Source organism: Talaromyces stipitatus, genomic scaffold, assembly GCF_000003125.1.
Source record: "Talaromyces stipitatus ATCC 10500 scf_1105507295523 genomic scaffold, whole genome shotgun sequence".
Lineage (NCBI taxonomy): Eukaryota > Fungi > Ascomycota > Eurotiomycetes > Eurotiales > Trichocomaceae > Talaromyces > Talaromyces stipitatus.
In genome coordinates, this window is record NW_002990113.1 from 1,771,970 (window position 1) to 1,799,189 (window position 27,220).

At 44.4% G+C, this 27,220-nt stretch overlaps 11 protein-coding genes across 11 annotated transcripts, besides 2 other annotated features; 3 read left to right on the top strand and 8 right to left on the bottom strand.

Moving 5' to 3' along the window:
- Window positions 1–116: 116 nt before the first annotated feature.
- Window positions 117–1,076, top strand: TSTA_065890 (uncharacterized protein; the record flags this gene model as incomplete). The annotated part of the gene is made up of 2 exons (XM_002340482.1): window positions 117–642; window positions 742–1,076. 2 exons carry the CDS (start codon window positions 117–119, stop codon window positions 1,074–1,076), a joined length of 861 nt encoding a protein of 286 aa, XP_002340523.1.
- A 1,938-nt stretch (window positions 1,077–3,014) lies between these two features.
- TSTA_065900 (uncharacterized protein) lies at window positions 3,015–4,823 on the top strand (the record flags this gene model as incomplete). Its single annotated transcript, XM_002340483.1, has 2 exons — window positions 3,015–3,168; window positions 3,190–4,823. 2 exons carry the CDS (start codon window positions 3,015–3,017, stop codon window positions 4,821–4,823), a joined length of 1,788 nt encoding a protein of 595 aa, XP_002340524.1.
- Window positions 4,824–6,897: 2,074 nt separating this feature from the next.
- On the bottom strand, window positions 6,898–8,687 carry TSTA_065910 (efflux pump antibiotic resistance protein, putative; the record flags this gene model as incomplete). The annotated part of the gene is made up of 3 exons (XM_002340484.1): window positions 6,898–7,979; window positions 8,041–8,469; window positions 8,510–8,687. 3 exons carry the CDS (start codon window positions 8,685–8,687, stop codon window positions 6,898–6,900), a joined length of 1,689 nt encoding a protein of 562 aa, XP_002340525.1.
- An 850-nt stretch (window positions 8,688–9,537) lies between these two features.
- Window positions 9,538–10,806, bottom strand: TSTA_065920 (uncharacterized protein; the record flags this gene model as incomplete). Its single annotated transcript, XM_002340485.1, has 3 exons — window positions 9,538–10,217; window positions 10,470–10,614; window positions 10,645–10,806. 3 exons carry the CDS (start codon window positions 10,804–10,806, stop codon window positions 9,538–9,540), a joined length of 987 nt encoding a protein of 328 aa, XP_002340526.1.
- Window positions 10,807–10,920: 114 nt separating this feature from the next.
- TSTA_065930 (uncharacterized protein) lies at window positions 10,921–11,826 on the bottom strand (the record flags this gene model as incomplete). Its single annotated transcript, XM_002340486.1, has 2 exons — window positions 10,921–11,623; window positions 11,720–11,826. The coding sequence occupies 2 exons, from the start codon at window positions 11,824–11,826 to the stop codon at window positions 10,921–10,923; spliced, it is 810 nt and encodes a 269-aa protein (XP_002340527.1).
- Window positions 11,827–13,065, bottom strand: TSTA_065940 (uncharacterized protein; the record flags this gene model as incomplete). Its single annotated transcript, XM_002340487.1, has 2 exons — window positions 11,827–12,647; window positions 12,681–13,065. The coding sequence occupies 2 exons, from the start codon at window positions 13,063–13,065 to the stop codon at window positions 11,827–11,829; spliced, it is 1,206 nt and encodes a 401-aa protein (XP_002340528.1).
- A 345-nt stretch (window positions 13,066–13,410) lies between these two features.
- On the bottom strand, window positions 13,411–14,724 carry TSTA_065950 (uncharacterized protein; the record flags this gene model as incomplete). The annotated part of the gene is made up of 3 exons (XM_002340488.1): window positions 13,411–13,733; window positions 13,818–14,312; window positions 14,439–14,724. The coding sequence occupies 3 exons, from the start codon at window positions 14,722–14,724 to the stop codon at window positions 13,411–13,413; spliced, it is 1,104 nt and encodes a 367-aa protein (XP_002340529.1).
- Window positions 14,725–17,764: 3,040 nt separating this feature from the next.
- On the top strand, window positions 17,765–19,765 carry TSTA_065960 (uncharacterized protein; the record flags this gene model as incomplete). The annotated part of the gene is made up of 7 exons (XM_002340489.1): window positions 17,765–18,429; window positions 18,524–18,670; window positions 18,766–18,859; window positions 18,926–19,057; window positions 19,142–19,261; window positions 19,319–19,330; window positions 19,358–19,765. The coding sequence occupies 7 exons, from the start codon at window positions 17,765–17,767 to the stop codon at window positions 19,763–19,765; spliced, it is 1,578 nt and encodes a 525-aa protein (XP_002340530.1).
- An 817-nt stretch (window positions 19,766–20,582) lies between these two features.
- TSTA_065970 (uncharacterized protein) lies at window positions 20,583–23,048 on the bottom strand. The gene is made up of 4 exons (XM_002340490.1): window positions 22,026–23,048; window positions 21,699–21,976; window positions 21,604–21,643; window positions 20,583–21,548 (listed from the first exon to the last, which is right to left on the bottom strand). The coding sequence occupies exons 1-4, from the start codon at window positions 22,967–22,969 to the stop codon at window positions 20,729–20,731; spliced, it is 2,082 nt and encodes a 693-aa protein (XP_002340531.1). The 5' UTR covers window positions 22,970–23,048; the 3' UTR covers window positions 20,583–20,728.
- Window positions 23,049–24,040: 992 nt separating this feature from the next.
- On the bottom strand, window positions 24,041–25,135 carry TSTA_065980 (transposable element tc3 transposase, putative; the record flags this gene model as incomplete). The annotated part of the gene is made up of 2 exons (XM_002340491.1): window positions 24,041–24,801; window positions 24,829–25,135. The coding sequence occupies 2 exons, from the start codon at window positions 25,133–25,135 to the stop codon at window positions 24,041–24,043; spliced, it is 1,068 nt and encodes a 355-aa protein (XP_002340532.1).
- Window positions 24,044–25,051: a mobile genetic element.
- Window positions 24,176–25,036: a mobile genetic element.
- Window positions 25,136–25,284: 149 nt separating the features above from the next.
- On the bottom strand, window positions 25,285–26,651 carry TSTA_065990 (dehydrogenase, putative; the record flags this gene model as incomplete). Its single annotated transcript, XM_002340492.1, has 4 exons — window positions 25,285–25,874; window positions 25,995–26,275; window positions 26,364–26,430; window positions 26,507–26,651. 4 exons carry the CDS (start codon window positions 26,649–26,651, stop codon window positions 25,285–25,287), a joined length of 1,083 nt encoding a protein of 360 aa, XP_002340533.1.
- Window positions 26,652–27,220: the final 569 nt, after the last annotated feature.

Here is a 27,220-nt window from a genome sequence, read left to right on the forward strand (position 1 = left end):
AGCAGCCCCATGCATAATTGAGATAGGCTCACCTGGACAAACAATTGACGTCCAGTTTGATACCACCTTCGATGGGGTGCTGGTTCGATCTACCCGCGAGAATATCACTGACACATATGGCAGCCCTGTATACAATAGTAGCGACTCCAAGTCATGGAGTTATATTTACGAGTCCATCCCGGAAAATACATACACGCAAAACGTTTGAGGATGATGCCTATGCTATAGCGCTCGCTGGCATAGAAACATTCAATATTGGCGGCAAACTCTATTCGGATATCGCGTTTGGCCAGCTTGAACAATACTATCAGAATATGAGTGGACAGGCTATTCCCTTCGGCGGGGCTAGCGGGATTATTGGCCTCAACTATAACTCGATGCAGCAGCCTGGGTTCCCAAGTTTCATGTCCGCGATGAAATATCAGTTGACAGGTACGTCTCAATTCAAAGCTTGCCGTGAGCATTCGTTGACGTCACGCCTAGAATGGAAATGTACTCTTGACTCATCTCGCAAATGGCAAAATGGTACCTGGATCTTTGGAAGTCTGGAAAGCATGGATGACCGTGCTGATATAGAGTGGGCGGATCGGAATGTTGATCAGCCTGCTTGGAGGGTCAATATTACAGCGATATCAGCTGGCAGTAGAAAGAACCTTCCAATCAACACCTGGTCCGCAACAGTTTCGACAGCAGAACCGTCCCTAGTTTGGCCGCAAAAGCTCCTAGACTGATATTGTACAGGTGTTGATTCTACATGGTCCGCTTTTGATAATACATATCGCTATCCATACAATGCTACCCTGCCTGATTTTACGTTTGGCATTGGAAATGGGACCTTCACAATTCCTGGTACCTATATGCCCTACCAGCGTGATCAAGCCGGTACTACTTGCATTTCTATCATCACAGGGGACAATTCTACAGACTCGAGTCATGAGTACATCTTTGGTGCCTGGTGGGCCCAACTAGGGGTGCTGATCCTTGATTACGAGCATAGTCAGGTGGGCTTTATGAACAAGTCGACACCATTGCCGAAGTTTACCACAGCCGCCCTTGACATTATTGCAATGAATTAGTGTTGGTTTAGCTACGTCCCGTATCACGAAGAGTAGGATATCGTAAGCTAGGGCGATCCAACTGCCCTACGTGGTGAGCCTTGCTATATAGCACGAAATGTAATATTAAAAAAGACTGACCCCCGAAACTAGGGGGGGGCGGGGTGCCTAGATACATTATATGGTGTTGGTCGCTCTAGCGCACGGAGAATAGTAATCCCGACCAGTTCGCGTACGAATTGACGGCGTGCTACAGCGCCGTATAGTGATTCGTAAGATCGCTATTCAAACAATTAGTTTCCTACAGTGCTTATTATATACAGAAACAGATAGGGTTGAGTCACAATACCGTACAACCAATTCGATTTCTTTTGGCTAGCCAGTACATTTCCACCCTTGTGGCTCCGATACCACTTCAGTTCCAAGCACGATATCCAATCCTACAGATTGTCCTTGCTAACACTCGAGGAGGATTATCCACCGAATGGGCTAAGTGTCGTGCGGGGATATTCGTAACAGAGTATAGTTACTACCTCCCCCACATCTTAAATATGCGGGGCCCCTCAGCAACCTACTACTGTTTGCTCTCAATTGACTAAAAATCGGGATATGCGCTTGGGCACTTTGGCAGTGGAGGATAGACTATCCCGGTGAGTAAATCAAGTTCAGCAGAGGAGGAGGACAGAGACGCTGAGTAATTCGGGGCGATTAACTATGTTTTCTCGAGGTAGCTGAATCGGGGAGGCGGCCGCTTTGGTTCTCATGAATCCTTGGTTACCATATTTTCGGGCATTATCAGTTAACCAAGGCGACAGATAACTTAGTAATCCAGCGTATTAACTAGGTTTTTCAATATAGGTGAAGCATGGGCAGTCGGCCGCTCTATTTTCTCGTCAATCCCGTAACATCATGCTGGATAGAGATTAGGATACGTCGAGGTAGAAATATTTGACTTTGTATGTATAAAGCGCAGTTTCATAAAGCGGTCAGCGCTTAGAATATTAATATTGCATTATATCATCATGCTATAACTTTTTCGTCTTGCAGATGACCCTGATCGTTGCTGGCCAATACAGACACTGCCGGGCAGAATTAATCCATTCATTCCATTCCATTGTTGATAGACATAATATGAGTGCAGTATTTTGTGACCTCGATTTTGTTATGGCAACGTCCTAACGCCGTGGCAAAAGCCAGGACCATGTTATTATCGGGTCCAGTCGAAAAAGTAAATCGAACTTGGACAGTGGAGACTCTATGCATTTATTTTTTCCACTGATTATGCTTGCTCGAGCGCCATCAACACACTTGGTCCTAAAGCATATCTCGTAAACACCAAAGCAATCTCTAAGAAGTATAAATTTTGTTGTAAGAACAGAAGTGCGGGTCAACGAGTCGTGTACGACGCATGTCTATAATCAAGAAACTCTCTGAATCTTCGGCGTTCATGTGAAATCAAGTGGCGAAGCAAATCCGGGTCCAGAAACTAGGGGTTTAAAACTGACCTTGGACACCGTCTTCCTTGAAACAATACACGGTTTTCATCTCGGCAAAGTGGTTCCGGCCTAGAGCTAACCTGAAGTTTCGATCCGTCACGGGAATTGGAACACAAAGGTCAAAATTGCTACTCGGATCCCACAACAGATGGTCATGATTCAGTGTGTCAGTATCCGGTCTGCCTCCCTCAGAAATATTTATTCATGTTATCTATCGGAGAATAGATATAGTTCCGACTCACTCTTTGACCTGTCGGATATGATTCCATTGGAAAAATTTCGAAAGTGGGTACTGAGCGTTGCTTTAGCCACTCCATATTATCTTAACGCATTCATGCATATAGGATATAAGTTAATTTGTGTGTGTTAATTGTACTTTCTATCTCCCTTTGCAGAGTTTATCCTTTCCAGACTCCTGCCCCTGCAAAATCTCTTAGCAAAGAACAAAGAATATTATCGCAGAATGGACAAAATCCAATCTTCCTCTGTCACGCCGCCATACCGTCAAAAAGAGCTCCCTGTGGAGGAACGAGTTGAAGATCTTTTGAATCGAATGCAATTGGATGAAAAAGCAGGGCAGCTCTTCCTTGATACCATTCAGCCGGCTCCCAATGGCAGTATTACAGACTCTTTCCCAGACATTGGCGTCGAAAGTCCCTTGTCCCTAATCTGCTCAAAGCGAATGTCTGCATTCAGTATTGGTGGGCCAATCGAAAATGCAAGAGAAATAGCGCTCTGGATCAATCGATTGCAGGAATACGCAATGGAAAGCAGGCTGGGTATCCCAATTATTCTGGCTTTCGATCCTCGTAACCACTTTTCCGAAGACAACATCGCAACAGGATGGAGACCTGGCGCTTTCTCTCAGTGGCCAGAGCCATTGGGATTGGCAGCTCTACGATCACCAGAACTCATCGAGAGGTTCACCGCCGTCGTGAGACAGGAATATGTCGCAGCTGGAATCCGTCTCGCTCTCCATCCACAGATTGATCTCGCCACAGAGCCGCGGTGGTCACGAATAGGGGCAACGTTTGGCGAGGATGCGGATTTGACTGCTCGGTTGGTAGAAGGCTGCATTGGCGGACTTCAGGGACGCTCCACTACCCTTCAAGAGGGGAGTGTGAGTTGTACGACCAAGCATTTTCCCGGGGGCGGGCCACAGCTTGACGGCGAAGATCCACACTTTGAATTTGGTCGAGAGCAAGTCTATAGTGGAAATAGCTGGGAATATCACCTGAAACCATTTCGAAACGCGATCCGAGCAGGTACTTCTCGAATTATGCCATATTACGGTCTCCCTGTCGGAACGAAGTATGAACAAGTTGGTTTCGCGTTCAATCGGGGTGTCATCACTGAACTACTCCGAGAGGAACTTGGATTTAACGGCATAGTATGTACAGACTGGGGTCTCATAACTGACAAGAAAATCTTTGGAGAGGAAATGCCTGCGCGAGCCTGGGGTGTAGAGCATCTTACAGAATTGGAGAGAGTTGCAAGGCTTCTAGAAGCTGGATGCGACCAATTAGGTGGCGAGGCAAGACCGGAACTTATAGTGGAGCTAGTCCAGTCTGGCAGAATAAGCGAGAAACGAATTGATGAATCTGTCCGCAGACTACTTCGGGAGAAGTTTCTTCTAGGATTATTCGACAATCCATTCGTTGATGTAGATATGGCCGAGAAGATCGTGGGAAATGCTTCCTTCCGAGCAGAGGGTGAGAATGCCCAGCGCCGGTCCTTCACTTTGCTCACCAACACGCACCGTGTACTGCCTCTTTCGGCTGAAGTCCAGACCACTAAGAAGTTCTACATAGAAGGAATCAACAGGCTGGCAGCAGAAGAGCGAAATATGACTGTTGTCGAGAAGCCAGAAGAAGCCGATGTTGCTCTTCTGAGATTAAAGGCACCATTTGAGCGACGGCCTGGTAAATTCCAAGCACTCTTTCATTGCGGTCGCTTGGACTTTCCTGCGGAAGAGCAGAGTCGCCAGCAAGCAATCTACAAGACTGTTCCACTCGTCATTGTGGATCTTTATTTGGATCGCCCTGCTGTCGTGCCAGAAGTTGCTGAGCAAGCATCCGCGTTCATGGTGAATTATGGTTCCAGCGATAGGGCCTTTCTGGACATTGTATTTGCCGAAAGAGGTGCTACCCCTGAGGGAAAGCTCCCTTTCGACATGCCGCGGTCTATGGAAGCTGTAACGAATTCTAAAGAGGACCTACCTTTTGATACAAAGGACCCGATTTTCAAATTCGGTCATGGTCTCCATTACTAGCCGATCCCAGGCATCAAAGTAAGCCCTCTGTGATAGAATTTACTTCTTAATCACAATATCTAGCACTAGAAATATAAGAAACTCAGTTAGGAACATAGAAATTAGAAATAAGGATTATTTAAGAGAAAAAAAAGAGTACTGCTGATTTCCAGAAGCTGAGATAGGAAAGCTAAGCCTCTATAAATCAGCATCAATGTGACCGTGCGCGCCAAAGTCATTCATTGGGAAGCTTGTCGACGAAGGATACTGGAGCATGGAGATCTAGGGGTAAGCCAACTAGGCAGGGAACTGGGGCCATATAAATAGACAATAGAACCAAATACCTAGTCAGGAACACACCGGAGAACTCCATACAATAGTAACTACATAAATAAAAGATGCTGGGGGCATTCTGGTAAATATACCAGGTTTGGAGGAGGATTCCCACGAGCACACAAAGCATATAGCAATATTGATGGCCTAACCTATCAGGCATTAAGAACTGCAGCATCAATCCGTCAGTCAATATATTGCACATCTGAGACAAGGAAAATAACAAAGCTTTATTCGTTAAAACTTAAGAAGAAAAGTGAACAGCTAACAATAACTAGAAACAACTGACTAGAAAGAACTGAAACATTTAAGAAACAATAAAGCTATTTGATTAGCCGAGGCTTCACTGTTTACATAGAAGCTAAATCATCCCATTAATCAGAGTCAAGTAAAATGAAACACCTGTTTAGGAATGCGAGATTGAATTCTAAAAACAATTCAACTGAGGAAGATGAGGATAGAGCCAAAACAGTTGAAATTGGTGACACAATTCAGAGCACTGATTTTTAGCCTTATTGAATAATTTGTGTAGGGTTTTACATCTTTACATATACGCAACTTGATATAAATCAATTTCAAAGAGAAGGCTTCAACAGTGGTACGAAATTGTACTCATTGCCAATTCACTGAATTACTTACTGGCTTGACCCTACAAGAATCCTGGAACCTCGTGAAAGCTCGACCAAAGAGCAAATTTGCTAGATTTTAGAGCCTCAAGGTGCATGACATGATTTTCTATATTTCCGGCAACAATACGGCCCGTTCTATCAGGCGTCATGCAGAGAATCAAAGGAAATAAATACTTTTTAGCTCGCGGTAGCAATTGGGAATAAAATCATTCATTTTGACAATTACTCACTGCCTAATTTTACTGAGTCGAATAAGCCCCGAAGTTAGTTTTCCTTACCAAACGTCTTGACAATACAGTTACAGACTCAGCAACCACCAAGCGTGCTTTTCCATTGACGACTTTACAATATACAAGGGTTCGCAGTCGTCTGAAAAACTTCTTTTTCTACAAGTCAACGAGCATCAACTATAGGACAAAATGATCAAACCAAAGACTCTGGACGGCCAACTACAAGCACTAATAGGAGAAGAGAATAGAGAGTTAGCAAGTATTCATGAGTAACAGAGCCAGGGGCTTCTTGCGCTTCTAAATAACCCCAGATCTAAGGATTGCTCCCCTGATAAAACCAGCCATCAAATTACAACTTACTCAATATCGGAGAGAGGCCTCAAGCGCTCATCGGATTGGCTCTAGTTGCCTTCGTGGTCACTACTCGACGTTTACATGATCGCTGACAGGCGCCTCTTTGGTATCAGGTACGTGCCATTTGGGATCAATTTTATGTGTCTTTTACGCATGTTTGCTATTTTATTAGTCCAATTTGGTTTTAATCTCTAATTGATTTTAGATAAAACTCAAAAAACATAGGAAACCTAATGCGGCCCGTACAAACTTCGAGGTTTTGTAAATTACAAGTACAAAAAGCTTTTTTAGTATAGAGGTCTGATTTTACATGAAATTAAAACGTTTGTAAGTAGAAGTTATCAAAACTACCAACCGAGGATCAATTTAGGTTTTCTTTGAATCGCTTTTGAGATTGTTGTGGCCTGATCAGTCAAGGGAGTGTGGCTCGAACGTAAAGGGGTAATGGCTGAATCAAAATCCTAAATTTTAAAAGACGGCAGAGTCGAACAAGGATCCGCATCAATGTCATCCGACGCCAAGCGACCAGACAATTCCGGATGTTGCTGCTCAAGGGTCTTTATTTTCATTTGCATCTCCTGCTACTTCTTTCATCTTTTCCCCTTGGCCTTCACCATTCTTAATACTCTTCCACTCCATGAACAGAGACGGTAGAAAAGAAAAGGCACTAGTTGCAACCGCAATGTAGAAGGCGCTCCTTAACGCGGTGTTCTCAATCTCAAGAACTTGCGGCAGAATCGACGGAGGTACGATATTTCTTATTTGCGTTGCGCCAGCAGAGGTCAAAGCGGCCGGATTGAAGTTTGAATTGGTAATAGTATCACGAAGTTCATGAACCAACTTTTCTAAGTAGACATTCTGCGCAATAGACAAGAATACCGACCCTCCAAGGCTCTGCCCAAAAAAGAGATAGCTCACACCGGTCGAAATGTCTTTCTTGGGCAGTATAGTCTGAACAGCCATGTTGGGCTGTTGCATACCTAGACCAAGGCCGAAACCGAAGAGAATCTGGTAGCCAACCCAGATGCCTGTTGAGGAGTTGACTTTCCAGGTGGAAATCATACCACAACCAACAGCGCTAATGATCGTAGATGCGATCATACATGGCGTATAGTAACCTGATCGGAACGTGATACCACCACCGGCGACACTCCCAACGACCATTGCCAAGACCATTGCGATTAGCCGCACACCAGAGCCAACTGCCGAAGCGCCTTGGACTACTTGAAACCAGATGGGAATGTAGTACGCCATAACCATGAGGGTCGACCCAATGCAGATGGTAATGATGAATGCAGCGGCAACGCTTCGTTGAAACGCTATCCTTCCAGGGATTGTGAGGTACTCCGTTCGTCGAAAGTGCGAAAGTATGAACGCAACAAAAAAAAAGCCGGCAAGAATGAAGAGAGCAATGATGCGGTCATTTCCCCATGCATATGTTGTTCCTTCCCATTCGAAAGCAAGCAACAAGCATACTATACTAGGTAGGAAGAATGCGGTGCCCAGAAGATCTATACGTTGAATGAAGCCATAAAAGTCGAGGTTCTGCTGCTCCTTGGGCCTGGAAATATCTAGGAATAAAATAAGTACTAACAATGTTACGCCACCGAATGGGAGGTTAATGTAGAAACCTACTTTAGCATTAGCTCGGATCATAGAGAACTCCAGAACACAACATTTGGGTCAACTTACACCAACGCCATGACACCCGGTCAGTGAAAACACCCCCAAGTAATGGTCCAGCAACTGAAGAAACAGCGAAAACAGCTCCAAACAGGCCTTGATACAAAGGCCGCTTTTCTAATGGTACGATTCCAACTAGGATAATGACAGCGCCAGAGAATATCCCGGCCGCTCCCAGTCCCGCAACGACACGTCCGATTATCAAAGCAGGTGAGTTGGGAGCCGCGCCGCAGAGCGCCGAGCCAATTTCAAATAGCATTACAAGGACAATGAATACCCATTTTGGATTCAAAATCGCATATAACTTGCCCAATAGAAGCACGAGAGATGAGGCCGGTAGGAGAAATGCGCTCCCGTACCATCCAATGTCGTCGAGGCTATGAAATTCATCCGTAATTTTTGGAATAGCTGTGGCGAGAATTGTTCGATCCCACAACACTTTAGTCAAGGCTCATGGCTTTACACAACGCCATTGTACTTACCAGGGCCACAAGAAACACAGAGAGATACAAGGATAACAAAATAAGCGCCAATCTCAAGCCTCTCGGATATTCCACGGACAGGTTCTGCGTTGTCTCTTCCAGTTCTACCTTTTCAGCATTAATAGGCTCCTCCTCATCTCGTACGAGTTTCTGAGTTTGTTGTGGCTCCGCCATGGCAGAACTACCGTTAGAGTCCATCCCAAGAAGTCAATTAAGTTGAAAAAGTAACGAATGGAAAGTGTCCTACATCTCTGGGGAATTGACCTTTATAATTATAAATTGGTCGCTTTAGACGACTTGTGGTCTCTTGGTAGCCTAAAATTAAAAATCAAGGGATATGCCACCGATCCCGTGACCGGATATTAACTAACAACCGAGACCGTTGCGTGTTGGCTGATTATCGATATGCATCAACACCGCCGACGATACCGTGTGAGAGCCAGATATATACGGTAGATCGGTAGATAAATATTCAGAAAATCGGACAGTTTCAATTTCCGGACCGGGGAATTCTCACACCTAGATGTGATATAAATATATCTGGGAGTAGAGCGGAAAATGGTCAGGCAGCATTTTAGAGAATTGCTTGTAAGCTACAACATTTTCATCTTAAACAATTTTGTTTTTTATTTTTATTTTTTGTGGGTGCATAAAGCACGTGTACACGTTAATGTACGTACGTACATGAATGGTTAGCAGGTACTGCAATTCTGTATGGGTTCAAAATGTGTGTGATTGTAGCTATCTAACTCACGCCCCGACGCGGTCTTACATCCCTCTATCCTAGACGAGGTCACGTGACGCCCTGCGGCTCAGTGCGTCGGAGTGAGGCATCTCGATTGCTCCCACAAACCAACACTGGATCTCTTTTACAAATTGGATTGCGATCGAGATCCAAAAACCCATGAAAAACCATACAAAAACATAACGAAGGGATCAAACAAAAGATCTATTGAGGTAGCTGGCGTGTCCGAAAACACGTCTCCACTTCGATCTCGTCCCCCACTTGGCCCCGAATCGCCTCCTAATCGCTCCCGGTTCTCTCAACGAAGCCTTCAACACGAACTGTCAGCTTATTGCTGTCAACAAGGTCCCGTAGGGCCTTGTTAGGGCTTGACTTCGTAAAAGCGTCGGCCGGGTTATCATCTCCATGGATCCAATGGATCTCGTGGATCTCGTGCTTCTCATAAGATTGACAAAGTGCCATGATATCGATCATGAGGTGTTTCTCTTTGGTGGTCCCAAGCTTATCGAGGCATTCATAAAGCGAAAATGAATCCATACAAATAATTACAGGCATTGCCGGTAGATCCAGACAACTGGTGATCATTTTGGCGGTACTAGCAATAGTGAATGCATGGTCAAATCCAGCTGTAAGGCCATAGACCTCAGAGGCTAGTACACTCTGTGTAACGCGTTTACACTTTGCTGATTGCCAATGCAAGATGTTGCCAGTGGCGACGAAGCGGCCTTGCTGCGAGAAGTCTTCGTTGACCATGGTAATCAGGAATCCGATTTGGGAAGTCAAATCCCGGTTATTGGCAAAGGATCCATCAGTAAAAACCATAATCCTGGCTTTGGCGAGGTTGAGAGGCACATAACGGAGCCCTCTCTCTGGATTCTGGGCCTGCCATATGAGACGTTTATTCAACACCTCATAATCAGAATCGGAGCGATCCTTCTCTTGCAGCTGAGCGGCCACGGCTAAGTTATACGCAGCTTCAGGTTAGCAGATCGAAGCCAGATAGGCTCCCCGTGCGCGTTGTTTGACATACTTTTGTACGCGTTCTTCCATACCTACTGGTTGGATCTTTGCTGCTTGCCCTTTCTGTTGTAAATTGACAATGCCATTCTGTAGGGTAATTCTTGCACCATTGAATTCTAGAGGCTTGGTCTCCGAGAGTCGTGTTTTTGGCTTCGCTTTAAAGCTTGCCTCTTGCAACGCGGCTTATTTACCTCTAGAGAACTTTTCTGTACAGATAAGAAGTATGTCGTCCGTTTGCATTCCTACAAGTCTAAATTCATCGTCTCCTAGCTTTGAGATAAGAAGGCATGGGTCGTACATCGAGGTTTCCATGTTCAATTTGTTAAGATGGTGCGCCTGGTATGTTCCAAACTAATGAACATCTACCTTAGGGATCCCATATAGCGGGCCTTCAACTAATAGGAGTGAATCTGGTGGATACTTATCCTGCATTTCAATGGGAAGATTGGCGATAATCAGACGCTCGAGCTTGGTCTTCGCCTGTGTGTATGCTTGCGTGATATTCTGGATCTTAACGACCATTCCCATCTCAATGAGTGTAGGGATAAGCGATACTAATAAGCGTTGGCTTGCACGCTGGATTGTGGGTGTCTGGGTCAAGATCTTATCCTTCCCAGCGTTGTTATATCCTTGTATAACAAGTCAAGATTTCTCATAGGGAATCTTGTTCTTGCCCTTTATCTCGTTGACAAGGTGGGAATTGAAAATTCTGATGCCACGCAGGTCCATATCGGCACAGTGAAGGATCTTGAAGGTCCTATTTACTATCAAGCTGTTGATCTCTGTTTTTCCTGATAATTCAAACGGCGCGCCGTTGGTGGCGATCTTGCCTTCACGCCGCAGCTTGATGGCAAGTTCAAGGTCGTCTCTCTCCTTTTTGGATATGAACACTTCGGCGTACGCTTTTAGCTTATTTTTGGAACCACGCGGTTGTCCTCGGCGGCGTGGCAACGCAGGCATCTCGGGGGTCTGCAGTGCGTGGACTCCCCTAGTCTCAACATAGTGATTCGGATTTGTAGGATGGTCTTGCAGTCTTACCCTTGCTCTAGTCCTCGGAGTCTGGTCGAAGTTGACTTGGGACCGACCGTCCTGGCAATTGAGATCCTCTTGGGGGGGAGAGAGAGGCAATCTAATCAGGCGATCACTCTCATTCTTGCTATCACGTAAATACTGCTGTACCAACGTCGCCCTGAATGCAACAGCACCATTTCCAAGATCTACAGTCACATCATGGCCATTGACTGATATAACTTTGTACGGTCCTGACCAACCATCTCCTTCGCACCATACTTTGACTTCGCTCTCTGGTACAAGATTAAGCGTTTCCGTGATAATTGGGCCGTTCCTGGTGTTAAGTGTGTCATTGACTTATCGCTCTGCCACAGTACGTCTTAATTTAGCCATCGCCTTTCTCATTGCCTTAGCACGTCGAGCAGTTAACGCGGATGGGGGCGAGTCAGTCGTTATGCGCGGGTAAGCGCCAAAAACGAGTATGGTTAGAACTATCCCATCTGGTCCTACGGTATCATTGACGGCTTTGATAGCCATCTAGAGGATCACGTCCTTATCGACGCTGGCGCCTAGTTCTACCAATATAATGTTGTATGCTCTACACAGTAGTGCATAGTAACGCTCAACTTTCCTAATTGCATTGTGTGCTTCCACTGGCACTTGGTGACATTGGATTCCCATCATCTTAGCCTCAGTTTTGAATTCTAATGCGGCAAAATTGGTTCCTGCGTTGTGTAAGATGATATCAGGAGGGCCAAGATAAGTATTAATCCACACTGCCCGGAGCGCTTCCCATGTATCTTTCGCAGATAAAGACTTCAAAAATTGTGCGGCCTGGAAGGACGTCACCCAATTGACAATATGAAGCACTGGCTTACCATCTAAATACATAACATTGACGACAATCTCATAGTTAAACTCACGATCATCATTCAATGTGAATTTAAAGTGTTGTGGTGCCTGCTGGTTCATTTGATAGTGATGGCAAAACTTCTCAATTTCTACAAGATTGTTGTAATCCATATCGTCATGGCCTGCTCGTTTTAAAAGCTTGTGTAAGTGGTCAACCGCAGGATGGCCAAACCAACAGTGAAGTCGTCTCATCTCAATCTCTATGAGAAATGTTACTGGCGCTTGCTTCTTATCAAGGAAGAACCATGGGTGGCCTCGCTTTCTGATAATTGGGACCTGTACGTCTCCCTTTATCATGCAGTTCACAATGTTATCTAGGTAAGCGCCATATTTATCCATATCGTCTAAGCAAAGCAAGAATGAGGTTAGCGTGTTCATAATATAAAAATTAACATCACCAATTAGGGTTGTTATGGTAACAGCACCCTCAGAGTGAATACTCTCACCTTGACCAAATCAAATTGAGTGCTCTCCTATACGGGTCCTATTAACGGTAATCTCTGGATAGCTTCTCTGTAAGGCAGCAAGTTGACGTCGGCCAACAGTTGATACCTTTGCTGCTCCAGTATCTGGAAGAATTCCTTGGAAAATCTCGCCTTCATGGTGTTCAAGTACAAATTGAGAAGCAGGTTCTAGGAGGCCATCCTTGCGCTCTGATTGATCAAGCTCTCTTACCTCCAATTTGTGGTGGAATCCTTCCTGATCGATATCGTCGTGGTATCCACTTATCCAATGGATAAAGGAATGATCTTGCAGTTCGTTAATCATAAAATACGCAGTGGCGTCGTCCTCAATGTCGTCTTCTTCTTTAACGTCATCCTCCTCACTATCTAACTCAATCATACAGCCCTTTTCAAAGTCCATGATAAAGGCGCAATATGTGCGGTCAGAAGCAGAGCGTCTACCATCTATACGTTGATAATCATTAAACTGCTCTCTCGCTCTGCGGCGCTCCTCGTCGGAGTGTTTAAACAAGCGGCAATCGGACCTGTGGCAGATCCAACACTTCCTATCACCTTGTTGGTGGGAATTACAATCATCACGTCCCTGGCGTTGATATCCTTGACGTGGGGTTTATCAATTATTCTGGTTTATGTGGCCTAAGAACTTTCTATCTGTGTATAGCGTCATCGGATTGTCTTCTCCTATCCCATTGGGAGCTGAGTTGGCTTTAACTCGGGTTAGATATTGACTGGCTGACTCCTTTCCTTAGACCACAGCGGCCCTGGCACGGAGTCTTGATACCAACGTCTCAAAATTTGTTGCAGGATCACTAAGAGCGTCGCTCATCTCAGGCAAATCTTGACAGACTCTAGTGACAGCAGCAACTAGATGTTCCTGGCCCTTGTACGCATTTCCTAGAGCACGTTGGCACAAGTGAAGTTTCTCAATAAGGATTTCTACTGCTTCCATAAGCGTTTTGCTGGGGTTGTTACGGAGAATGCCTTTTAATGTGGTCGACGTCCAGTCCTGGTAGTACACCTGATGGTTAGAATCCGTGTCAAAGTACGCCTTTATAGCTTTGTACGCATCTGTAAATGAAGCATCTTAACCAATATGGTGCATGTAGTAGGTTTTTGCACGCCCAGAAAGCATCTTGGGAAAGAGTATCCAACATTGCGTTAATTGTACTCCAATCAATCGACAAACTCTCAGGAAAGCAAGGACTTTGTCGTCTAGGATATCATATCGTTCTCCTGAATAACTCTCTGCCTTGTCCCATGCCTTGGAAAACTTTGCGGCCAACGATGGGTCAATATCCTCTTGTTCATACTCTGTAGGCGGCAATCTCATGTACTCATCAAGTTGCCTCGCAGATGTCAACGACGTAGAGGGACGCGGAGGTGGTGTGGTAGATATCTTGATTAGACTAGGGGCCGGTGTCCCTATTGGCACTGCGTTGGCACCAGTCAAGGGTGTACGACTATCAAGATCTCGGACATGAGTCTCCAGCTGTAGGGGGTTATTATTGATTCTTCTCTCTGGATCTCTCCCAAGTGTTGTCTCTTCCTTTTCCTTGTCAGAATAAGGCAATCCAATAAGGTGATCCCTATTATGATTCTCAATTCTCTTAGCCGGTGGGGTGGTGTCACTCCTTGGTGTTAACTGAGCTTATTGACCTAAGGCCATCCTTGATCTTGAGTCAAATTTCTTGCCGGCGATCATGTCATCTGGCCATCTTGGGGGAATATCCATCTGAAGCAATTTGACTAATCCTTCTGAGATGTTTTTCTTACCTCTATGGTCCAAATAAACACCACGTATCTGAAGGAAGTCTTTCAGCTTGCTTCTCGTGGTCCTGTCAAGCTTATTGAATTCGACCAGAGTCCATTCTTTGAAGTAATCATGAAGCCATTTGAATAGTTCACGGTCAAAGTAATGACTAATAGCAGCCTCGTACATGGCCCTTATTGTGTAGTTGACCAACGCTTCTACACTGTCCCCCGGTCCAGCATCCTTTTCCCACAAGGTTGGATCAATCTTTTTATGCCCGGTGACAGTGTTAAATCCAGTCTCTGTCATAAAGTTGTCGTCAGGAATTCTAGTAGATTCTGACTCAGCTTCGCTTTAATAGCTAGTAGCAGACCCAAAGACTTCAGGGTCATTGCTTAGCAGTGGTTGTCTTGAATTATCAAGGGTTTGGGAAGCCATTATTCTTACTAATCTTGGTGATTTCCTTATTAGGTTGACTCGGTTATCTTGATGATTGATTATTTGGTGTTGACTTTCAAACGTGTCAACGACGTGGTCTCGCGATAGGGCAGTATTATGGAATATTGACGCCATAGGATTAACCTATTTCTAACACAGACTGCCTAAGATTATCTCTTAGGGGGGAAAGTCTTGTAGCAAAGATTCAGTTTGTCAGAGATGTAACGCTGCAGAATCTCCCTCTTCCACTTGGTTCGTGATGCAGTCAACGAAGCCTGGAACCAGGTTCTTTATAACCACAAGTAATTACAAGAAAGAACCTAGGACCTTGCCAATCTGTCTTGATATTGCAACCAAGACTGATCAGTGTGGGTGCATAAAGCACGTGTACACGTTAATGTACATATGTACATGAATGGTTAGCAGGTACTGCAATTCTGTATGGGTTCAAAATGTGTGTGATTGTAGCTATCTAACTCACGCCCCGACGCGGTCTTACATCCCTCTATCCTAGACGAGGTCACGTGACGCCCTGCGGCTCAGTGCGTCGGAGTGAGGCATCTCGATTGCTCCCACAAACCAACATTTTTATTTTTTTTTTTTTGGTGAGAAATAGCACGGAATTGGAAGTATGTATCTCGTTATGAATTCATGCACTAAGTATATTCATTCTAGAAACGACGATTTATTGAAAACGGAGTGCGGACCTTTCCACTGTCAGCCTGTTTTTCGGATCTCCTACTGAAAAAACTCTTCTAAGACTTCAACTTTCATCATGGATAAACACGGTCAGCACGAACATAGCAAACCATCTGACACGCACAAAAATGAAGTCACTTCTCTTTCTGTCGGAACGTGAATATCAAACCTAGCGCGTTTCGGCACTGGATATCAGTTAGTCTAACGCGGCACGTGCGTGCCGCGTATATATGTAGTTAGCCACTCCCCGTCCCTCTTACTCTTGGGGGGCAGTCATCAATATCAGGAATTCCATACCATATTGATCAGACTCGTCAGCTCGTCGGAATAGCTGTTCTACGTGACTAGTGCTAGCGACCTAGACGTAGATAAACCGACACTGATCAGTGGCCGCAGATCAGACATTTATCTACGAGCCCCTATTCCAACGTTAGTGCAAGCGTCCTAACAAAATACACTTTCTTCGACACCCTACAGTATACGTTCACTCGTATATCGACTCACCGATATATCCAACCCCATATATCGACCCTTTGTGAACTCTTTACTGAGTCTTGCGAACCTACGAACTCCCTGTACGAACCTACGCACGAAGGATTATTCCTGTACGAATTCTACGCTTAGATCCCCCGTATAAGCCTACGTCACGAACCTACGCTAGAGGCCTACGCGAGAAAACTCTCGGTATTAGCACTAGGTAGGAATCAACGTAGTGAGCCTACGGATTCGGACTTTCCGTCAGAATCGACCTGCAAGAACCTGACGTACGAAGCCTACGTACAATCTACGGTGTGTCGACCCACGCACCGAACAACGCACCAAATCTCTGGATCTGGTCTCGCAGATACAAATCATCAAAATGGCAGGACAAAGTGGCAACGATACCGACCAGGCGATAACAGAAAAGAAGACACTCAACGCTACCGTCAAGGCGAAGATAAAAGAATATACGAACACATACAATTCACGTCTGTTAAGAGCGTTCAAACAAGACTTCGATAAGTGGACTTTGAATAACTTCAATACCGTGTCCGTCACCGAACTCGGAAAACTAGTTGATTTGCTTCAAACTAATGGTGTATATATTACTAACAATGAATAGAACGATGAAGCTGAAAAACTCTATACTCTACTCTCTACAGAAAAATATTGCCCATGGACTAAGGAGGAAGTCATTCGCCACCTCAGACGAGGCAATACAATTGAGTCAAAGGTGCTTAATGATCAATTCGAAACAGTAATCAATACATATAATTAACCCTCAAACTATGGCACTAATGAGGCACAAAACCAAACTGGAGAGGGACCCCTCACAAGATCTCAAAGTCAATGACAAATTCAATATCTTGCACCCCCAGTAACAAGACACGACACACTACAAGATTAAAGTCAATGGGCGCGAACCGAACCAGAGCTATTAACTGAAGTCGAATAAGCCCCAAATTTGGCTATCTTCGCACTATCAATACAATCTGTTTCTCAGGCACTTATTCAACTCACAAAGATATATTCAGACAACCAAAAGTACGGTAGAAATGAGGATTCCTATAGGTCAAAGCTTTGAATCTTCAATGACTCCTGTGAACGTCTATCCCTACTAAAGAATGCGTATAAACTTGCTTTCCTAACAATGCTTAAAGGCCAAGCCTTGGATTTTTACTATGATAATAAGAAAATATAGGAAGCAAGTGACCGTGACCCCGTTGAAGGAATTCATGCCTATTTCGAAGGCCCGGAATATCATCGAACCGTACTGGATAAGTGGAGCGGAATTTCGCTTCAAAATATGGTTGATGAGAACCTAGAGAAGACATTAAAAGCGTGTCTCAACATAATGCTAACAGAACTTGTAAGTTTATATGACCGTCTAGCTCCAAAACTGCGCAACGAAGAATTCTACCTTGCAAGACTTTTACAGGCAACTCATACACATCCAATATGCTAATTTGCAACTTCAAAGCAACAAGATACAGTTCCTGGACTAACCTGCAATTTACAATCAGGTATTAGCTAGTACGAGGACATGATAAAAGCCATGAATGGGCACTATACTATAAACCCTAGTACTAACATATACTTTACAGATCGACAGTATTACAACTAACAGTTACGCTCACTCTCTCAAGGCTATTCACCACAACAGCACTCCAATCAAAGAGGCAGGAAAAAGTGCTTTGTATGTCAAAAACCTGACTGCTGGTCAACACGTCACATGCCCAAGAAAAGAGCGGATTCGAAACACCGTTATTTGGACCACTTTAACAAGCATATTGATCAATATATTGCCGACTACGAGGGCACAGAGGATGACGATGAGGAACTACCAGAGGAACTCTTATTAGCTGCTAATGACCTTATTCTAACAGACAATTACAAATCCAGACCTACACATGATGCCTCGTCAACCCTGTTCACAGCCACATTCTTTACAACGCACAAAGACAACGACACGAACCATGGTCCATCAATAACCATGGAACTAGTAAACTGTTCCATTTCGCACTGGATTGTCTTACTATTCCTAAAGCCTGACTTGGAAACTGATTTGTACAAAACTAATAAAGCAACTCCTAAGATTCTAACCCCCAAGTCAAGTCATGTCTATCTAAATGAGGGCTGCTATTCGTCAGAAAGCTTTAAGGGTATTGTTATCGACACTGGCGCTGCGCAACTCTCTACAGCCGGATATGGGCAATACCTTGCTTACAAGAGAATCATTAGAAATATCGATATTAATACTACAACGGCTGGCATGGCAACAGTTCAATTTGGACCTGGCAATCCCTATCAGTCAATAGGATCAATCGATGTGCCTACACCTATTGGTACTATATGGTTCTATATCCTGACAACCACAACACCATTCCTAATATCGCTGTACGAACTTGACAGACTAAAACTTTATTTTGATAATACCTGCAATCTTCTTGTCAATAAGAAAATAGGAAAAATAACACCAGTTATTCATCAGTTTGGCCATCCATTTCTTGTATGGGATTACTCCTACCATACTCACTTACTTGCTTTATTTGACCACAACCCCTGCCTTCTCACCGATACTGAATTACGACGCCTACACTGCCAATTTGGCCACTCTTCAACTGATAGACTTTGCTGTGTACTTACACGTGCGGGCTATAAAACCAATAAGGAAGCAATTAAGCACATTCGCAAATTCTGTCACTATTGTTAAATGTACGACAAGTCACCTAGACGATTCTGGTTCACACTGCATAAAGATATTGACTTCAATCACTCTATCATTATTAATATTATATACCTTGATGGAGACCCTGTACTTCACATTGTCAACAAAGCAACATGCTTTAATGCTACTGCGTGGCTGTCAAATATCTCAACAAAAGTTGTATAGGACACACTCCGAAAGATCTGGATTAACACGTACCTGGGACCCCTAGACTTAGTTATCATAGATGCTAGAAAGACTTTTATAAGCAGGGAATTCTCACAATCTACTTCAGCTGTAGGCACAATCATCAAAACAGTACCAGTCGAAGCATATTGGTTAATTAGAACCGTTGAATGATACCATGCCATGATTCGCCGCTCATATGAAATTATTAAAAAGGAATTACTAGATTTACCTAAAGACGCTGCTCTACAGATGGCTGTCAAGGCTATCAACGATATAGCTGGCTCAGATGGTTTAGTCCCTACGCTCCTTGTTTTTGGAGCTTACCCACGAATGGTAGAATATGACCCTCCTGCACCTATAATTATATAATGTGCTGCTGCACTCAAAAAGGCAATGACAGAGGTCTGAAAACTACATACCGAATGACAGGTTCAAGATGCCCTTAATACGTGTAATGGTCCTGCGTCAACAGCTGTACATCTTCTGCCAATAAATTCAGATGTACGCGTATGGAGGGAAGGAAACACCGGCTACGCAGGAGAGTGGAAAGGCCCATACAAATTACTAAGTGTTGAGGGTGAGACGTGTATAATCCAGTTTTCAGATGGACCAAAGCAATTCTGTATAACTGTTGTGAGGCTGTATTACAAGGCACTAGATGAGAACGACCAAGACACCAATTCGGAGCATACAAATAAAGAGCCTGAGGCACCTTTAGGCATAAACTCAACACCACCCACACCTCAAGACGACGAGCCAGACACATCTACACCCCAGGCAAGGCCTGCACAACGCCCCCAACGAAATCGGCAATTACCAGCCCGATATCGAGATTGACCTCATGTGCCTCCGACAGTCATACGAGCGCCAAGAAATTGCAGAGATCAAGTGGATTGACGGTGAAAGCAATCTAGCCGACGCCATGACAAAGAGCAAACCATGTCGCGCTTTACAGGCACTCATCGACACAAATAAGCTTAATATCAATGTGGATGGATGGGTGGAAAGGTCTACAACCCCTCCAACGAAAGCTACACCAATTTCTTTGCTTTGTCAATCCTGTACCGCTCGTCGTCCTATTCCTATTTCTTAGAGAGTTGCCAGTGTCGGAACGTGAATATCAAACCTAGCGCGTTTCGGCACTGGATATCAGTTAGTCTAACGCGGCACGTGCGTGCCGCGTATATATGTAGTTAGCCACTCCCCGTCCCCCTTACTCTTGGGGGGCAGTCATCAATATCAGGAATTCCATACCATATTGATCAGACTCGTCAGCTCGTCGGAATAGCTGTTCTACGTGACTAGTGCTAGCGACCTAGACGTAGATAAACCGACGCTTTCATTCGCAGAAGGCGAGCCTAGGTCAATTAAAATGATAATCGTGGATATAATGATAACTAGGCTTGGGATAGCCCTTCACTAGACGCGAAAGAATAACATCCTGATTCTAGATCAACATATCCCCATGTTGGCAGGTTGTGTTCCGGTTGAATGCATATTGTGGTTGATTGTTATTGTCCGCTTGTCCTACGAAGATATAATGTCACTCTCCATGTGGTTCTGAATGTAAATAGTGGCAGAGACATCTCAGGAAGAAAGAAAGCGCCTGATAAATCTCTATTTTTTCTTTTATAAATCGTCAGATTTTGATTCACTAACAAGAGAATGGTGAGAAAATACATGAAAGTAATAAATCAGAGGCAAAACGTCACATGATGATTACAGTTCCCAGATTCTGCAACAACTGATATTACTAACTGGCATCTTAACATGTGGTTTTAAACACGGAATCTTCGGGAATTATGGCATAAGCTGATGGATGAGATTATCGATGTCTTCCAACTCAAAATCGGCAAATCCCAGTGGTTCTAAAGGAAATGAATAGTTGAGTTCAGGAACGGACATTGCGTTTGATAGCATAAAGGCCGAAGTTGGATCAGACGGAGCAGAGCTTGCCTGAGATCTTTGCGTTTCATATCCTTCTTCGCAAGGCGAAGGGTAGTTTTTAGTCGAGCTCAGCTCTGACCATTGCGCATCTAGTGTCCAAGGCTGCCCTGTACTCGAATAGGATGCTTCGTTTGCCTTTTTTCCAGCTATTTGTGCTGCCCTCGAGTTCATATCTGAATTATTTGACATACGCCCTGATAGATGAACAGTCAGACAATCTCGCAACTGACAGTAACACCGCTTCGCTCTCTTCTCCAGCATGCTACTCCACATGGCTGGGATTTTATACTTTCCCAAATCCGAAGCAGTCATCAGCCTCATGGAAAGTGTATCGATAAAAAAATCAAGCTGAAGATTCTGCGGTTGTATCTGGTCCTCAAGATTGTGCTTAAAGACATAAAGCCACACCCTAAGCAGAATAATTAGAGCGTAGAAGGCACGGAACAATTGCACGTTTGGCGCTCGCCTTAACTGGTCAATACTCATATCAGTAACTATTTTGAGGCTGTCGTGAGCGGACGAGATACACTCTAGAATTGAAATTATGGCGAAGGATGGCGCCGTGTACAAATCGTCCCGAACGCCGTCGTCCAGTGTTATCTCGGGAAAGGTGAAATGAGACTTCTTGAAATCGGCCGCATCGTGCTTCCCCCCAGCCAACACTAACTCGTGACTAGAACATGGTATCAGAGACTATTTGATTATTTAAATTCAGCGCAATTACTTACAAAGTCATCAAAGTTGAGTGATAATCAAGCTTTAAAGCGTCTAACAAGGATTAAAAATATATTTCCGACATGTCGAATAATTTAGGGTCACTGACCGTTTCTAACTCCAACGTCCAAATTTACATACCATTCCTTCATTTTCTTTTCGAAATTGCCCAGTATAGGAGATAGACGAGTTGCAGGTATGACGATCGAGACACTCGCGTCTTTGAAGCCAAGACAATCAGCCGTGTCCTCGGCGATGTGAGCTAGTTGGGCCCATTTGGACAACCGCTTATCGCTCAATTTCTCGGATTTCTCCAGAAAACGAATCACTTCATCAATCCACTTGCTATAAGGAAGAACACTTGTGCGTCTGGATCTTATTGAAAGTCTACAGCCGTCAACACAAAATACCACGGAAAAAAGCTGTAGTGACTTACCCCGTGCTGTATATGTAAGCTGCCAGCAAGCACCTACTCTTCTCGAATAAACAGGTTGCACCGTTATCGGACAGCACACTATATTCAAGGCCATGAACAGCAGGGGGCTCTTTGGATGCGAATCCGAGGCCTATTACCATGCTTGCAGCAAGGTCTGCCAACTGAAAGAATAGATGCTTGGAGAATTGAGTCGGTGGATTATAGAAGATGAGAGTAATAAATGTTGCTTGGATCAGCTCCGGAGACATACTACCGTCCACAAATACGAATGAGGCCAGGATCTGCCTGAGTTCCTGGTTAAGTTTTGCCCAGAGCTCAGGGGCTCGCTCTTGCGCTGCGGCCGCGACAACCGCTAGCCATAAGACAGGCGTGGATCGTCTCATGCTTGAACTTGAAACATCCTGTGATATCATCACCCCAGAGTAGGTATGACTCATGTGCGTACGGTATGCAATCACAAGAGCATCCGCTTCTTCCTCACACAGAATTCCCCGATCGACAACATCCGGCCCCAATGAGCTGAATTGCTCAGCCTTCACTTCATGCCCAGAATTTGACACCCGCGTATGCTCAAACGCCGTTTTGTTATCAACAGAAACCGCAAAAGTATTTTGGGTGGGAACGTTTGCTTGTTCCATACTACTTTGGGGGGATGAAGTAGTAGACTTCTCATTCACGTTCCACGATTGTCGCATCGCTAGAATTTCGCGCTCCAATTCAGCAATTCGATATTGTGTTCCCTTGCGCGACTTGCGTTTTTTAACCGGCGAGAAGGTGCATGACCGATTGGATTTTTCGCAGCGATAGCAGGCACCAGTAATACTGCTTGCATCCGGCAGGCATCGAACCTTTCCCGTGCGGCACGCATCGCAGGATTTGAGGTACCGTTGGGGATATGAAGCGCTATCAGTTGTGGTCTCGAAAGTGATCGCAGTATCCATCATCCTTGCTTAACGAGATAGATTTTGGTACAAATAGCAACTGGTATGATGAGAGACGAGTCCTTGTCCATCTACGTGCTACGGATTTCATCTAGCCAAGTTTCTCGGGCTCGCAGCGTTCTGATTGGTTTTAGTAATCGGTAAGCCACCCGCCCGCCTTTTCTATTTTGATTTCAAATCTCAATTCCTTACCTATAGCAATTATACGTAGTTTTCTAGCTAGTAGTATGCGGTTTAGACGCGTCTTTTGACAAGTCCAGTTGTCACTCCCATGAAATATCACTTTGCGAACCAAGTATAGAGTTGGTAAACAAACCCACGATCTGTGGATAACCTGTACTCGTCGCCTCCATCTCCACCTTTTTCGGCTGGGGATGGGCCCGGGTATAGAGATAAAAAAAATCATCTCCAAATCAAAATAAGTACGTAGTTACTTAAAATACGAGATTGACTTATCTAGCTCCCATCATTTTTGTTAGTGATAACACTGAGCTGTTCAACAGCTCAATGCAAACTACTGAAATAGATTGTGTTGATTATTACGACGTAGCACCTAGGTAATGTATCAAATTTGACTAGATTTAGCATGCTTTTCTGGATACGTATAATTACTATGGATGCCTATTATCAACTTCAATTTACCCAGATTTAACATACTTTGTGACCGGTAGTATTACATAGATGTATAATAACTGATAAGGCTGGGCAAGAATAATCAGCGAATTAGAATCGACAAGAAATAAAATTGGCAAAAGGATCCTTACAAAACATTAATATATCGAAGACAACGAATGTTTCATGATGTTATTCCTGAAAATCTCTATTGGTGATACATTACGAGACCAGAGATCAATAATAGCCCTAGTACCCACATGGTAACGTCGCGATAACCAGTCAAAGCTCACATCTTACAGACCAATATAAGACGACACGCCTGAAAATGGGAATCAGGCGTAAAAAGACACGATAATACAGGTCTGCCTTACTATGGTTGGGGCCGGTAATTTTGTTAGCACGACTTTTTTACAGGGGTTGAAATCCAATGAATTCTGCCAGTCATATCTGATTACTAATCTAATATTTTGTATGACCACCTCGAGCATCTATTACAGCTTGGCATCTAGCGTGCATAGAGTCAATGAGCTCCTTCAAAAACTGCTCAGGCAGTGCATCCCAAGCAGCTCGTACAATCTCACGGAGTCGATCATAAGAAAGTTGCTCATCATCTGGATATTGTTCTTGAATCCAATCCTTCATCCAATTCCATACTGCTTCAATTGGATTGAGATCAGGTGAGAATGCTGGCCAATAAATTGGATATATCCCACGAGAATGAAGCTCTTCGAGAGTCTCCTTACTCGCATGGCCAGGTGCCCCATCCTGCATAAATTGAAGCCAGATATCGTCTCGTAATAAGCGAATATAGCCATCAATAATTGGTATAACCCGTTGACAATATCTCTCTGAGTTAATAGTTCCCCATTCCTTCTCCCAGAATAAACACGGACCCTTGTTATTCCCATGAAAAGTAGCCCAGAACATCCATCCACGTTTCCGTGCAGGAGAGGATCGTATGCAAGTCCCTTCTAACTCTTCACCAGCCTTTCTAGTTACCCAGATTCTCGTATGAAATCCTGAAGTAACCCATGTTTCATCAGACCAAAGGATACGATTCCATTGTTCAGTCGTCCAATTCAAATGCTCTAGGGCCCAGGCAAGACGTACTTGTTTATGTTTATCTGATAGAGGAGGTTTATTAAGAGCCTTGCATCGTGTATAACCTCGTTTTTTAAGAGCTCGAGCCAGGGCGTGCTTTCCAATAGATAGGTTAAGCTCTTGTATAACCTTATAATAAGGCATACGTCGCGTACGCTTCGAAGAAGTAATCCATTCGATAATATGATGAACTTCAGCCTCGGAGAGCTTCGGAGGGTTGCCACGGGCCTTTTTAGGGGTTGCTTGCTGGCTTTGGCACGTATATTGGACTTGGCGATAGCTAATTTGAAGCTGCTGAGAGATTTGAAGATATGTAAATCCAGCATCTCGAAGGGTTAATACTCGGATCCGTTCATCCCTATTCAGCCGTGCTGAATTCTGCCTGGAATCAGATGGCTCGAGAGCTGCTGCGCTTGTTGCCCTAGGGGGGCTGGTAGGCTCGGGGGTGGCCATATTGATCGTCAAATGTCATATATCTAGGCTTGAAAGGCTGAAAGCAGACGGATGGTCAATATTCTATTTAAAAGGCGGTGAGCCCCGGAGCCTGACCGCCTAAAAATCGTACTAACAAAATTACCGGCCCCAACCGTAGTAGAGCTAGACTAATGCCATTTTCCCCTCGTGAATTCGTTAATCAATGCCTCTCCCTTTTCCAACCGCTCAATGTTCATTTTCAGTACATCTAAGCTTCGCGGAATATACTCGACCCCAACAGCACTCATATGTGGACTGATATGTACGTTTGGCATGTCCCACAGTTCATTGTCAGGAGGCAGTGGTTCAGGATCTGTCACGTCCAGGGCTGCGCCACTAAGCTGACCAGATTTCAAAGCTGCAACCAATGCTTCCTGATCAATGACGCTGCCTCGAGATATACTTGTCACAAAAGGTCTCCTACCCGAATTCTTCGCCGAGCAGTTATCCGAGAGAATCTTGAACTCCTCTACTCCAAGGAGATGCCACGTCTGCGGTGTACGTGGGAGCAAGATGACAAGATGATCCAGACTTAGAGCCAGGAAATCGTGCAGAGAGGCTTTATCAGTACCATGGTGCCACGATGACGGGACTGAGCCTTCGGGATCTCCAGTGCCAGGAATGATAAAGCTGGTGTCTTTCCTGGATAGGGGAGTCACTCGGGAAGTAGCTGTGTAGGCATGGACAGTCATCCCAAGCGCGGAGGCAAGACGACCAACTACACACACACAAAAAAAAAAGGTCAAAATTAGCCTTTGGAATTCTTTTGAGAATGGAAATAGTTGATCATAGCAGTGTAAAGTTGAGACACAGGAGGGGGACTGAAACATTATCTTACTTTGACGTCCTATGCTTCCATATCCTAGAATGCCCACGTGCTTGCCCACCTGATCGTGCACATTGATGTATTGCGTCGATCTATCCCAGCGGTGCTGTCTCTGTGCTTCCCTCATATGGTCATAGCCTTTCGCTGCCGTCAGCCAGTTCATGACTGTCCACTCTGCCATGGGAGGGCCAGCAACGCCTGCACTATTTGTAATGGGAATTGTAGTCTGCGCGATGAGTGGCTGGCCCAAGGCGTGGTCTATGCCGGCATTGAAAAAATGCACCAATTTCAGACTATGTATGAAACAACCCAAGTCAGTGCATTTCACTCTTGGATTGGCTGGGTTGCCAATTTTTGGACCCCTCAAGTTAGCTGACTTACTTTGGTACGTCGCTGGGATCGGGAAAATATCCAAACGTGCAAACGACGGTTACCTTTGCCAAAATGTCTTTTCATTGTTATTACAACTTGGTTGAATGATCGAAAATGAATGAGCAGAAAAGAGTCGTCGACGTCTTCCTTACCTTTCGGGACGGCGGCCCTTCCAAGTCGGTAGATGGTGAGGTTGGCGTTTGGAAACTTCTGTTCTACTACATCACGAATTCCCTCCAACAAGTCCTGGTAGAATATTACGAGTAAGTGCTCCTTCTTATTGGTATCGTTCCCCATAACTTCTATTTCCTCTGTACTCCGGCCGAGACTCTGGATCTATAATGAATCCCCGAAGTGAATTAGGTGGGAAGGAAAAGTTTATCAGAGGAGAAAAGTGTGGGTGCAATTTGGCTTGGTGAATGTGTAACCGCTGTAGCAAGCTGGAATAAGTTCTGAAAAGATAAGAGATAAATATATATTATCTTTATTCTAGGGGTTGTTGGTAACCACAAATGGTTGACTAACATTTTCTGTCTCTTTTAAGATGTCTCTGGAGAGATTAACTCCACATCTGAGACTGTAACCGCCCATGACAAAAGCTCATCTGTTCGTTCAAAAAGACATTAACCCCATTAAACTTGGGTAGGGTCGAGGGGAAGGGTCCTTGACTAATAATTTGTCATACTAAACGTAACTTACATGTTTTCTCCAGGCAGGAACTCATAGTTTCTCACATTTTCAATGAGTTAGTTGGAGCGGGTAAGCAGATTTACTAACATTAGGTAAGTTGACATATCATTTCTGGTTATGACCGACTCAAATATGTGAATAGTAACACTGCCTGTAACTGTTTGTACGGCTGATTT

What these genes read in the sequence shown, in the direction of transcription:
- TSTA_065970 (XM_002340490.1), bottom strand. Translation starts at nt 22,969, where the DNA reads ATGATGGATACTGCGATCACTTTCGAGACCACAACTGATAGCGCTTCA. An exon ending in GCTTACATATACAGCACGGG is followed by an intron (nt 21,977 to 22,025) that starts GTAAGTCACTAC and finishes TGACGGCTGTAG; the next exon opens with ACTTTCAATAAGATCCAGAC. An exon ending in CACTCAACTTTGATGACTTT is followed by an intron (nt 21,549 to 21,603) that starts GTAAGTAATTGC and finishes ACCATGTTCTAG; the next exon opens with TCACGAGTTAGTGTTGGCTG.